This window comes from Mauremys reevesii, linkage group 15 (assembly GCF_016161935.1).
Source record: "Mauremys reevesii isolate NIE-2019 linkage group 15, ASM1616193v1, whole genome shotgun sequence".
Classification (NCBI taxonomy): Eukaryota; Metazoa; Chordata; order Testudines; family Geoemydidae; genus Mauremys; species Mauremys reevesii.
Genome location: NC_052637.1, coordinates 10858350 through 10871806, shown reverse-complemented (window position 1 = coordinate 10871806; position 13457 = coordinate 10858350). Strand labels below are relative to the sequence as shown.

At 44.9% G+C, this 13457-nt stretch overlaps 1 protein-coding gene across 1 annotated transcript; it reads right to left on the bottom strand.

Annotated features, from left to right (window-relative positions):
* Positions 1–12217: 12217 nt before the first annotated feature.
* On the bottom strand, positions 12218–13198 carry LOC120383642 (olfactory receptor 10A7-like). The gene has a single exon (XM_039501810.1). It carries the CDS (start codon positions 13196–13198, stop codon positions 12218–12220), a length of 981 nt encoding a protein of 326 aa, XP_039357744.1.
* Between the last annotated feature and the right edge of the window lie 259 nt (positions 13199–13457).

Here is a 13457-nt window from a genome sequence, read left to right as displayed (position 1 = left end):
CTGGGGCATTTAAAGGGCGGGTCACCTGAGGCCAGGGCAGTAGAGTCTGACCTGATGAGCAGAGTGGCTGAACAGGCATTCTGGGATACATCCTTATACCCTGGAGGCCAATCACAGCACTGGTGTGTGGCCACACTTGATGACCAGCGCTGCAGCACCAGTGCTGGAATCCTTATTCCCCATGCTGAGTGAGGTGTACGGCCAGCGCTGCAGCCAGGGAGTTGCAGCGTTGGAAGTGCCCTGCAGGTGTGGCCACTTACTAATTGCAGCGCTGGTGGAGGCTTTCCAGCGCTGCAAATCGCCAGTGTAGCCATACCCCAAGTGTGATTTGGCCTTCCTAATTTCACTCCTGCATGCCTGAGCAATACTTTTATACTCCTCCCTGGTTATTTGTCCAATCTTCCACTTCTTGTAAGCTGTTTTTTTGTGTTTAAGACAAGCAAGGATTTCACTGTTAAGCCAAGCTGGTCGCCTGCCATATTTACTTTTCTTCCTACACATCGGGATGGTTTGTTCCTGCAACCTCAATAAGGATTCTTTAAAATACAGCCAGCTTTCCTCGACTCCTTTCCCCGTCATATTATTCTCCCAGGGGACCTTGCCCATCAGTTCCCTGAGGGAGTCGAAGTCTGCTTTTCTGAAGTCCAGGGTCTCTGTTCTACTGCTCTCCTTTCTTCCTTGTGTCAGGATCCTGAAAACGACCATCTCATGGTCACTGCCTCCCTGGTTCCCATCCACTATTGCTTCCTCTACTATTTCTTCCCTGTTTGTGAGCAGCAGGTCAAGAAGAGCTTTTCCCCTAGTTGGTTCCTCCAGCACTTGCACCAGGAAATTGTCCCCTACACTTTCCAGAAACTTCCTGGATTGTATGTTCACTGCTGTATTGCTCTCCCAGCAGATATCGGGGTGATTAAAGTCACCCATGAGAACCAGGGCCTGTGATCTATCAACTTCTGTTAGTTGCTGGAAGAAAGCCTCGTCCACCTCATCCCCCTGGTCTGGTGGTCTGTAGCAGACTCCCACCACGACATTACAATTGTTGTTCATACTTCTAAATTTAATCCAGAGACTCTCAGGTTTTTCTGCAGTTTCATACTGGAGCTCTGAGCAGTCATACTGCTTTCTTACATACAACACAACTCCCCCACCTTTTCTGCCCTGCCTATCCTTCCTGAACAGTTTATATCCATCCATGACAGTACTCCAATCATGTGAGTTATCCCACCAAGTCTCTGTTATTCCAATTACATCATAATTCCTTGACTGTGCCAGGACTTCTAGATCTCCCTGCTTGTTCCCCAGGCTTCTTGCATTTGTGTATAGACATGTAAGATAACTCACTGATCGTCCTGGTGTCCCAGAATGGGGCAGGAGCCCTCCCCTCTTGCACTCACCTACTTGTGCTTTCTCCCGATATCCCACTTCCCCACTTACCTCGGGGCTTTGGTCTCCTTTCCCCGGTGAATCTAGTTTAAAGCCCTCCTCACTAGGTTAGCCAGCCTGCTTGCAAAGATGCTCTTCCATCTCTTCGTGAGGTGGAGCCCATCTCTGCCTAGTAATCCTTCTTCTTGGAAGACCATCCCATGGTCAAAGAATCCAAACCCTTGTGTCCAACACCATCTGCGTAGCCATTCGTTGATTTCCATGATTCGACGGTCTCTACCCTGGCCTTTTCCTGCCACAGGGAGGATAGACGAGAACACCACTTGTGCCTCAAACTCCTTTATCCTTCTCCCCAGAGCCACGTAGTCTGCAGTGATACGCTCAAGGTCATTCTTGGCAGTATCATTGGTGCCCATGTGGAGAAGCAGGAAGGGGTAGCGATCTGAGGGCTTGATGAGTCTTGGCAGTCTCTCTGTCACATCATGAACCCTAGCCCCTGGCAAGCAGCACACCTCTCGGTTTTCCTGGTCAGGGCGGCAGATAGATGACTCAGTCCCCCTGAGGAGAGAGTCCCCAACCACCACCACCCTCCTCCTCCTCTTGGGAGTGGTGGTCGTGGAACCCCCATCCCTAGGATGGTGCATCTCATGCCTTCCAATCAGTGAAGTCTCCTTCTGCTCTGTTCCCTCAGATGTATCATCCACTCCACTCTCTGCACTAGTACCTGTGGAGAGAACATGAAAATGGTTGCTCACCTGTATCTGTGTTTCTGGTACATGGAAGTTTCTGGTACATTTTCCTCTTCTGGAAGTCACATGCCGCCAATTATCCTTGCTGGCCTTCTGTCCCCACTGCGTAGCCTGCTCTGAATCTTCAGAACATTGTGCCTGCTGAAGCTGATCCTGACGTCTATACAGGAAATCCTCATTTTCTTTTATGGAACGCAGGGTTGATATTCGTTTCTCCAGACCTTGAATCTTCTCTTCCAATATGAAGATCAGCTTGCACTTTGTACAGAGAAAGTCACTTCTATCCTGTGGAAGGAAGACAAACATGCACATCCTGTGCAGGTCACAACTGCGGATCGCTCAGCATCCATAGTCTCTTCCTTCTAAGAGCTTCCTTACGTGTGGCAGAAGCTACTCAGGGTATCCTGCGAGAGGGAGCCTCAGTAGGCTCTCTCCAGGCGAACTCCCAGGCAAACTCCTTCTGTTCACTGCTCAGCTGGTTCGCAGCTGACTGCCTTTTTATAACAGTCAGGCCCAGCTGGAACAAAGCACTCCCAAATCACACTGGTTAAACAAGCAATCAAACAATCAAGCACACGGTCAAACTGCCAAACTTTCCCCCAACAGACACCCAGATACTCACCAGTGCAGTCCCCCTAATGCAGCACTTAGCGTACCTCTGCTCAGTCAGCTCCGAGGCAAACTCCTTCTGTTTGCCTCTCTGCTGTTCGCTGATTCCCTGGATTGCTCTGGCTGCTGCCTTTGCTGCTACCAGGCTCTGTTGGGCCTGGAACCTGCTATTTAGCCTGGTCATCCTTCTCTAGCCGTGCAATCAGCTGCGCCTTGTTGAGCTTCCCAACACTCAACCCTCTCTCCCTACACAGGTGTGCAATATTCTTCTTAGAGAAATGGTTATAGGCCATTCCCTCACTTTTTCCTTTAACTTCCCTTGTTTTACCACTGCCAGTTACTTACTGCAAGGCACTTCTGGTGCCTTCAGCAGCCAACCATCTACTGGGTGCATTCGCCAACCATACTCTGCTACCACCTGTCATGGATCCACGGGTCTGGTGCTCTTGAATGGCTCTGGAACAGTCCTTGGGAAGACCCCTTCAGTGTGTCAGCCCACTCACACTCTCACTAGGGTAAGCCTCGTGGCTTCACCACTTCCAGGGACCCAACATTGGAGCCTTCGGCACCCCTGCTTCCCACTGTGAGCTCCCTTCAGTGAGTCCACATGAATTGGATATCTGGGGAAGACTTGCACACCCAAAGGGAGCAATGCAACCCCAACTTCCTGACTTGGGAGTGACTCTCAGCCAGGCTTGTAAAAGCAGAAGGGTTTATGAGATGTCTGGAACACAGCGTAGAGAGTCCTTCATTAACATAGAGAATGAAAAGTTACAGCATATCCCATCTGGGTCAATCCCAGAGCCCTCTGACCCCCCTGTAGTCCCAGTCTAGAAGCTTCTCCTTGCCTCCAACAGCCCACAATTAAGAATCCCACCTGGCCCCTCCCCAGTCCTTTGTCCTCCAGCTGCTCACACCCAGCTGGATTCCTGTGGAGGTTCGTCCATCCATGGTCATTTGTTGCTAGACACCAAATGTCCAAGCAATTGTAGTGGCCATTGTCTTCTGGGAATCTCCATGGGCATGGGTACCCAGGTCCCAGGCAGCTAGGCGTCAGTCACACCTGTGTCTCTGAAATTCTGCAAAGAGTAAACAGCCCTTTCCCCCACCTAATTAAATATGGACTACATAGGGGAAACTGAGGCACACATCATATTCATATGAAACATTATGAAAAATTCCCACTTCGTCACACACCCATTTGTTTTATTTGTATTAGACTGGCTGAATTTCATTACCAGACTTTATTATCCAACATAGAGAAACAATGAACAGGGGATATACACAGGGATTTACTTTGATGGGTAGTGGATTTTGTGTTTTTAAAAATGTCAGCATTGATCTGTGCATTTTCAGACGCTGTCCACCCTTCTCACATAGGGTGAACTGCCAACACCATGGAGAAAAATACCATCATACTGCATGTATCAGTGCTGAATATTAAAGAGTGACAGAGCTGTCCACAACGGCACTTTCCTGTAAGTTGTGTTACAGGGACACAGCGGGGAACCATAAAAACTGTCTCAGTAACTCTATACAGATCATCTCCAATTTTTTTTCACTTTAGTGCTGAGATTTTTCAATGGGACTTTTCAACTTAATTTTGCTTACATCACCCAGGCTGCTTTGAAAACCTCAGAGTCTCTGCATGTTTTTGTGAAAGTCACATTTCTTGACTGCTTTCCACAAGGCTTCCTTGACCTCTCTATTTCTCAGGCTGTAGATGAGGGGGTTTACCAGGGGAGTCAGGACTGTGTAGCAAAGAGAGAGCACTTCATTCAGGTCTCTCAGTGTATTGCGTTTTGGCAGCATGTACACAATCATTATCGTTCCATAGAAAATTGTCACAACAGTGAGGTGAGAGGAGCAGGTGGAAAATGCCTTCTGCCTCCCGGTGGTGGAAGGGATTCTCAGGATGGTGGCAATGACACACACATAGGATGTTAGGGTTAGTAGGAATGGAGGCAGAGTGAATACACAGGCTAGAAAGAAATCTAGCAATATGATCAGGTGTGTGTCACTGCAGGAGAGTTTTATCAATGGGATGGATTCACAATAGAAATGGTCAATTTCATTCAGGGCACAGAATTTTAACTGTAAGATGAATAAGATAAAGATAGCAGTAGCCAAAAAACCATTTAACCATGATCCAGCAGCCAACTGGAGGCAAAATCTGGTATTCATAAAAGTTGAATAGTGTAGGGGTTTACATATCACTAAATACCGATCATAAGACATCGCTGCTAGGAGATAGCATTCTGTACCTACCAGAGCAGAAAAGAAATACAGTTGTGAGAAACAGCCATTGAATGAGATGGTTTTGTCCCCAGTCAGGAGACTGGCCAGCATCCTTGGTAGGATGGTGGAGGTGTAGCAGGTCTCTAAGCAGGACAAGTTCCCCAGGAAGAAGTACATGGGAGTGTGAAGATGCTCATCAGCCACAAGTAGTACAATGATGAGGATGTTCCCGGACACGGTTGCGATGTAGATCACTAGGAACATCAGGAAGAGAAGAATTTGCAGGTCAGGGAGATCCCCGAATCCTAAGAGGATGAATTCCGTGATGGCAGTTTGATTTCTACTGGCTGTGTCTGCCATGGGTTTAGTCTAGGAATAATAAAGCAAACTGTGCAATTGAATTAGAAGAACATAGAGCAGAAAGGTAATCAAGTCTTTTGAATTAATTCCACAAATATTCAGAAACTCTCCACCTTCTCCTGGCTACCAGCTGAAATTTTAAGGCTAAATGTTGACTTCAGTCAAAGGGCAAGGAGTCTCAGTTCGAGAACAGATCCTTTGTATCCATGTAGAGCACCCTCTGCCATATCAGAGCAATGACTAATATAACAGTCCATTTCCCTGGTAGCCAAGTATTGATACAACAGGTGAGACTCTTTCTTTATCTACTTTTCTATCCCATCTGGTGACATAGTGAAGCTTAATAATGATGCTTAAATGCAGTATTTCACTTCTGGCAATTGCCAGAATCATGCCACGACTTAGGAGTCAAAATCAATAAATACATCAACTAAAATGTTGAACTGAGATTTCCAGTGCAGCCTATTTTCCTTAGGCATCGATCTTCTGTTAGAATTAATGTAAATTAATCTAATAATGTTTTGTGGTATATTCAGCATTTCAGTGGCCTTTAAGAGAAGGAATAATTCCCACCCCCTCCCCCTCACAAGAGATCACTTTATGCCATAAATGTATGAAGTGGAGTAAATTCTCCCTTAGTTTCTGTGGAGGTGATGGTGATGTGGAGAGGGACTGGCAATGCCTTTTCTGATTCCCGACGTTCACTATGTAGCAATAAATAAATACAGCTCTTTGGAAGGTGGATGTTAGGACGGGACAAAAGTCAGGCTGATGTTAAATCCTAACTGCAGAGTGACCCTCCCCATACCATAATGATTGTGGGATGATAACACAAGAACAAGAAAGGCACTGGGGGGAAGACCCTGTCCCTAAACTCAGAGTCTAGAAACAATCTGGCATTGGTCATCTAGGCTGGTAAGACTATCAGCATTTGCCACTCCATTGGGCACACAGTGAGCCAGATTCTCAGCTGATTTAAATCAAGGTAGCTCCATTTGTATCATCAGGGCAGATCCCCAACTGAGGACCTGTCACAAGACATGGATCTCACGCTCCATCTCTGTGAAATGGTGCTATGAACACTGACTGCCACAGCTGTGGGAAGGTGAAGCTAAAACTGCTAATATTCACCTCAAGAATAGCTCTGTGTAGCTCAAAAGCTTCTCTCCCCCACAAACAGGAGTTAGTGCAATATAAGATATTATCTCACCACTTTGTCCATCTAATATTCACAAAGCACATTCATGCCTCAGTTTGGTGGTGGTATAGGAATACAGTCAGAAAGATGGTGCTCACCTGTAACCACAGCACAGCCCAAGCTTGAAGTGATGAGCTCTTATTTCTCAGGACTTGGCTACCAGGATGTAGGTTCATCAGCTAAGGTTCTTGTCTCTCCTCTTTCTGCAGAAACTGGATTTTCTCATTTGAAGAGACCTGCAGTTACATGAAGGGATGAGCAGGTGCATTTGATCTAACTTTGGAAAATGAGCTTCCCCTTCGATTTACAAAGTGTAAATGATGCCTCATACTTGTATTCAGTTTTCACACTTTTTAATATGGTCCCACTTCAGCTTTTCTCCCACTTGGTTCATTTTGTGACTCCAAAGCTTTGTAGCTAACAATGACCAATGGGACGTGTACAGCGTGACTTGTATAATTACAACTTTTTTTAAGTCTAATGAACCTATGTGTAAAATATCAGAGTGGTAGCCATGTTAGTCTGGATCTGTAAAAGCAGCAAAGAGTCCTGTGGCACCTTATAGACTAACAGATGTTTTGGAGCAGGAGCTTTCGTGGGTGAATACCCACTTCGTCGGATGCATCTGACGAAGTGGGTATTCACCGACGAAAGCTCCTACTCCAAAACGTCTGTTAGTTTATAAGGTGCCACAGGACTCTTTGCTGCTTTTATGTGTGAAATATTTGAGATCATGAACAAACACCGGCTTTCATTTTTAGGAGATGCCTATCCAAGTTGATGGCCTGTTATAAGGCCAGCTAATTTCAGAAATGCCACTAGATGGCAGCATATATTGAATATTATTAAAGGGGTGGTGTAAGTAGATCATATCACCCTTACAACATCCTTTCACTTAGGGAAGAAAAACTAAATGCACAACTAGAGAATAGGGGATAAATGGCTTGGCAGCAGCACTCCTGAGAAGCATCTAGGAGTTGTGGTACATCACAACCTCAACATGAGTCAGCAATGTGATACTGCTGCAAAAAAAGAGGCATAACATTCACGTCTCAGGAGGTGATAGTACCACTCTGCCTGGCTCTGGTTAGGCCTCAGCTGGAGACTGTGTCCAAATTTGGACACCAATATAGAAAGGATGTAGAGAAAATGGAAAGGATCCAGAGGTGAGCAACAAAGATGATCAAAGGGATGGAATGCAAGCCATATGAGCAAAGGCTGAAGGAACTGGGTATGTTCAGTTTGGAAAAGAAGAGATTAAGGGGGGACATGATAGTGCTCTTCAAATACTTGAAAAGCTGCCATAAAAAAGATGGAGAAAAGTTGTTCTCTCTTGCCACAGTGGGCAGGACAGGAGGCAATGGGTTCAAACTACAGAATAACTGATTTAGATTAAATCTCAGGAAAAATTTCCAAAGTGTAAGAACAATAGGACAATGGAACAGACCGCCTAGGGAAGTCATGGAATCTCCTTAACTGGAAGTTTTCAAAAGGAGGCTGGACAGACATGAATCTTGGATGGCTGAGACTCAACAAATCCTGCATCTTGGCAGGGGGTTAGACTAAATGACTCCTGAGGTCCCTTCTAACCCAATGATTCTATGATGCCACCCAGTGGTCATACTACAGTATAACTTTCCCATGATTTTATTAGCTACTGAAATCTATTGGTCACTAGTCAGTATTTCTGACACCCTCTGGCCCCCATTTCCTCTACTCTGCTTCCATCTAACATCAATTTCCCGGCATGACAGGCTGTTACTCTACTCTCCTCCAGTGGATTCTTCTTTCTATAGCTGCATATTTCCCATTTTTGACTCTCATGTCCCCTAGTGTACATTATTTACAACCTATCCAAGATTTACAACCTATCCTGAAAGACGACCCCTTGCTCTCACAGATCTTGGGAGAGAGGCCAGTCCTCGCTTACAGACAGTCCTCTAATCTGAAGCAAATACTTACCAGCAACCACACAACACTGAACAAAAACACTAACCTATCCTTGCAACAAAGCTCGATGTCAACTCTGTCCGCATATCTATTCAAGTGACACCATCACTGGACCTAATCACATCAGCCACGCCAACAGGGTCCCGTTCACCGGCACATCTACTAATGTGATATATGCTATCATGTCCCAGCAATGCCCCTCTGCCATGTACATTGGCCAAACTGGACAGTCTCTATGCAGAAGAATAAACGGACAAAAATCTGACATCAGGAATCATAACACTCAAAAACCAGTAGGAGAACACATCAACCTCTCTGGCCACTCAGTAACATACCTGAAGGTGGCAATTTCACAACAGAAAGACTTCAAAAACAGACTCCAGGGAGAAACTGCTGAGCCTGAATTGATTTGCAAATTAGATACCATTAACTCTGGCTTGAATAGAGACACTATTACCTGAAGGAATGAGCAGGTACATTTGATCTTCCTTTGGAAAATGAGCTTCCCCTTTGATTTAAAAAGTGTAAATGCCGCCTCATATTTATATTCAGTCTTCAAACTTTTTTACAAGGTCCCACTGCAAACTTTCACCCATTTGGTTCACTTTGTGTCTCCAAAAAGAAGTAGGAGAACACTATAGCCTTTCTGGTCACTCAGTAACAGACTTAAAGGTGGCAATTTTGCAACAGAAAAGCTTTAAAAACAGAGTCCAATGAGAAACTGCTGAAATGGAATTAATTTGAAAACTAGATACCGTTAACTTGGTCTTGAATACAGACTGGGAGTGGCTGGGTCATTACACAAATTGAATCTATTTCCCCATGATAAGTACTCTCACACCTTCTAATCAACTGTCTTAAATTGTCTTACTGTATGTTCCATTGTATGCATCTCATGAAGTGGGCTGTAGCCCAGAAAAGCTTATGCTCAAATAAATGTGTAAGTCTTTAAGTTGCTACAAGGACTCCTGTTCTTTATTTCAAAAGCTTCTGTCATTCACCAGCAGGATGTAGTGCAATATAAGATATTAGCTCACCCACCTTGTCCCTCTCATATTCACAAAGCACATTCATGGTGGTATAGAAATGCAGTCAGGCAGATGGTGCTCAGCTGTAACCACAGCACAGCCCATGCTTGAAGAGATGAGCTCTTATTTCTTAGGGTTTGTCAGCTGAGGTTCTTGTCTCTCCTATTTCTTCTTCAAAACTGGGTTTACTCAGTGAAGAGACCTGGAGTTACCTGAAAGGACGAGCAGGTGCATTTGATCTATCTTTGGAAAATGAGCTTCCTGTTGGATTTACAAAATGTAAATCCTCTTCCATATTTGTATTCCGTCTTCACGGTTTGTGGTACGGTCCCTCTTCAACCTTTCTGTTGATGGCCTGTTATAATGTACTTGCACTACCCTGTTATTAATATTCAATCTATGCTGCCACCTAGTGGCCCTTTTCTAGTATAACTTTCCCATTGTATTGCCTACTAAAATCTTATGGTCACTGCTCAGTATTTCTGACACCCCCTCTCAGTTCCTCTCCTCTGTTGCCATCTAGTGTTGATTTCCCAGCCTGTTTTTTTGCTCTCCTCTATTGGATTCTTCTTGCTATCATAGTGCCTCTTTCCAGTGCTTGAGTCATGTCACCTGCTGGCCATTAGTTAGTATAACAGCCCATTTCCAACTTCCCAACATCTGCCAGTTTCCATAGTTCATGACATATTGCAGAGGTCCTTTTCTCTTCAGGGCCCATTCTTCACAATTAATAAACCATTATTCAACTTCACCTTCCTTTCCACTTCCCTCAGGTGGTCATTTGGCAACATAACAGCTCCTTTCTTGCCCTTCCACTTTGGCTGCTATCCACTGGGCAACACCACTACATCTTTCCATTCCTCTGCCCTCTAGTGACCCTACAGAGCATAATCACACCTTTCCTCATTTCTTACCTACTGCTATGTGTGCGCTATTCCAAAATAGAGCCACCGAGAACCAAATCGTAAAACAGCCTGATTGCAACATTAGTGGCTGTAGTAGAGAGAGCCTGAGTTACAAGGGCTAAGGCCTGAACAGAAGTCAGGCCTGTCTGCTATAAAGCAAAGTCAGGCTGTGAGCAGAAATCAGGGTGTTACAAGACGTGCCTGGTGGCAGGTTCACTTTGTGATATATGAAGTTGGCAAGAACAGGACTGGAGTTGCAAAAACAGAAGTACTCCTAGGTACTGAGCAGTCACGTAAACACATTCCAGATGGATGGTACCAGAACACCCGATTACCAAGAATGGTAGAAGCACCCCCCCAAGGATAAGAGGAACACGCTGACCCCTTAAAGATAAAGTCAGGATGACAGTAAGAAGGATAGAGATGTTTTGATAAGGTATTGGGTGGTAACAAACCACGTTGGGGCAGTCACTAACTATGTCAGAGGGACAATACGAAACTTGTTTGTATCAGTATATAAAAGAAGAGTAGCAGCTTTGTCCAGCCTAGGAGGGAAAAGAAAATACCTGCTGTTCACTGAGCCATATCCATTGTCACAGGCATACATATACTTGTGTAACTATAGATATTGTTCCGGGCAACTAGGACCGTGCTTCATTGGCAATAAACCTGGCCGAGTGCCTTCACTACTCAACAGGAGTCTGGTGGTTTTATTGGGCAGTTCGACCAAAGTCTGCTGTTCTGGCTACCTGGCCAGAGCCAGTGCAGTAAATGAGAGAACACATACATGCAGCCAAAACATCTAACGACAGTGGTTACAACAGCACCTTAAAGAACAGCAGTGGCTCACAAACATTTAGCAGGGGTTTCCCATCCATCCAGTGCATTTCTGTTGATGTGGGATCTGTTTCCAATGGAAATGCATAGATTGAACCTACCATGAAAGGACACCAGTGGCTCTCCAGGAAGAGCTTCTCACAGGTGTCTAAGGGAATTAAGCATCCAACTTAAGGATTTGGGTGCCTAACTCCTTAGGTCCCTTGGAAAGTCATTTCTGCAGAGCTGAAGTCCTATCGGTCTCAATGGTGCCCATCTCCCCTATCTCTGGCCAAGCCCTGACATGCTCCCTGTGACTGAGCCAGCGCTGCCATTTTGACATCACAGGAGTTCTGCCCATTGGTGGCCATTGTGTTCTGGGAATCTCCATGGGCATGGGTACTCAGGCCCCAGGCAGCTAGGCATCAGTCATACCTATGTCTCTAAGTCTCTGCAAAGAGTAAACAGTCCTTTCCTCTACCTAATTAAATATGCACCCCATAGGAGAAACTGAGGCACACACAATATTCATATGAAACATTATGAAAATTCCCACTTTATCTGAATTTGATTACAAGACTTTATTATCTAACATAGATTAACAATGAACAGGGGATGTACCCAGGGATTTACTTGCATGTTTAGTGGATTTTGTGCCTTACACAATGTTTGCTCTGTGCAGTTTTGGACACGGTCCACCCTTTTCACATAGGGTGAACTGCCAACACCATGGAGAAAAATACCATAATACAGTGTGTGTCAGTGCTGAACATGAGAGAGTGACAGAGCTGTCCACAATGGCAATTTCCTATAAGTTGTGTTACATGGACACAGCGAGGGACCACAAAAACTGTCTTAGTAACTCTATGCAGATCATCTCCAATTCTTTTTCATTTTAGTGCTCAGATTTTTCAATGGGACTTTTCAATTTAATTTTAATGGGGGCTGATTGCTTAAATCACCCCGGCAGCTTTGAAAACGTCAGGCTAAGTTATTATCTCTGAGTCTCTGCATGTTTTTGTGAAAGCCACATTTACTGACTGCTTTGCACAAGGCTTCCTTGACCTCTCTGTTTCTCAGGCTATAGATGAGGGGGTTTACCAGGGGAGTCAGGACTGTGTAGCAAAGAGAAAACACTTTTTTCAGGTCTCTAAATTTATCACGTTTTGGTAGCATGTAGACAATCATTATTGTGCCATAGAAAATTGTCACCACGATGAGGTGAGAGGAGCAGGTGGAAAATGCCTTCTGCCTCCCGGTGGTGGAAGGGATTTTCAGGATGGTGGCAATGATACACACATAGGAGGTCAGGGTTAGTAGGAATGGAGGCAGGGTGAATACACAGGCTAGCATGAAATCCATCAATATGATCAGGTGTGTGTCACTGCAGGAGAGTTTTATCATTGGGATGGGGTCACAATAGAAATGGTCAATTTCATTCGGGCCACAGAATATTAATGGTGACATGAATAATATAAGGATGGTACTAGCCAAACAACCATTTAACCATGACCCAGCAGCCAACTGGAGGAAAAACCTGGTATTCATAAGAGTTGAATAGTGCAGGGGTTTACATATTGCTAAATACCGATCATAAGACATCGCTGCTAGGAGATAGCATTCCGTAGCTACCAGAAACCCAAAGAAATACATTTGTGTGAAGCAGCCACTGAGTGAGATGGTTCTGTCCCCAGTCAGCAGACTGGCCAGTAACCTGGGCAGGAAGGTCGAGGTGTAGCAGGTCTCCAAGTAGGACAAGTTGCCCAGGAAGAAGTACATGGGGGTGTGGAGGTGCTGATCTGTCACAACAAGCACCACGATGAGAGTGTTTCCAACCATGGTTGCCATGTAGATCACTAGGAACATTAGAAAAAGAAGAATTTGCAGGTCAGGGAGATCCCCGAATCCCAGGAGGATAAATTCTGTGATGGTCGTTTGGTTTCTCCATTCGGTGTCTGTCATGGGTTGAGTCTAGGAACAAAAAAACAAGCTGAGCTATTGAATTGGAAGAACACAGCATGAAAAGTTAATCAAGTCTTGTGAATTAATACCATAAATATTCAGAATATTCCCTTCCTCTCACGGTTACAGGTTGAAATTTTAAGGCTAAATGTAGACTTTAGAGGAAAGTACCAGGAGTCTCCATCGGAGGACAGAAGATTGATACCCATGTAGACCTCCCTCTGCCATATCAGAGCAATGACTAATATAACAACCCATA

Excerpts from the sequence above, each read along its gene's own strand:
- LOC120383642 (XM_039501810.1), bottom strand. The coding sequence starts at position 13,198 with ATGACAGACACCGAATGGAGAAACCAAACGACCATCACAGAATTTATC.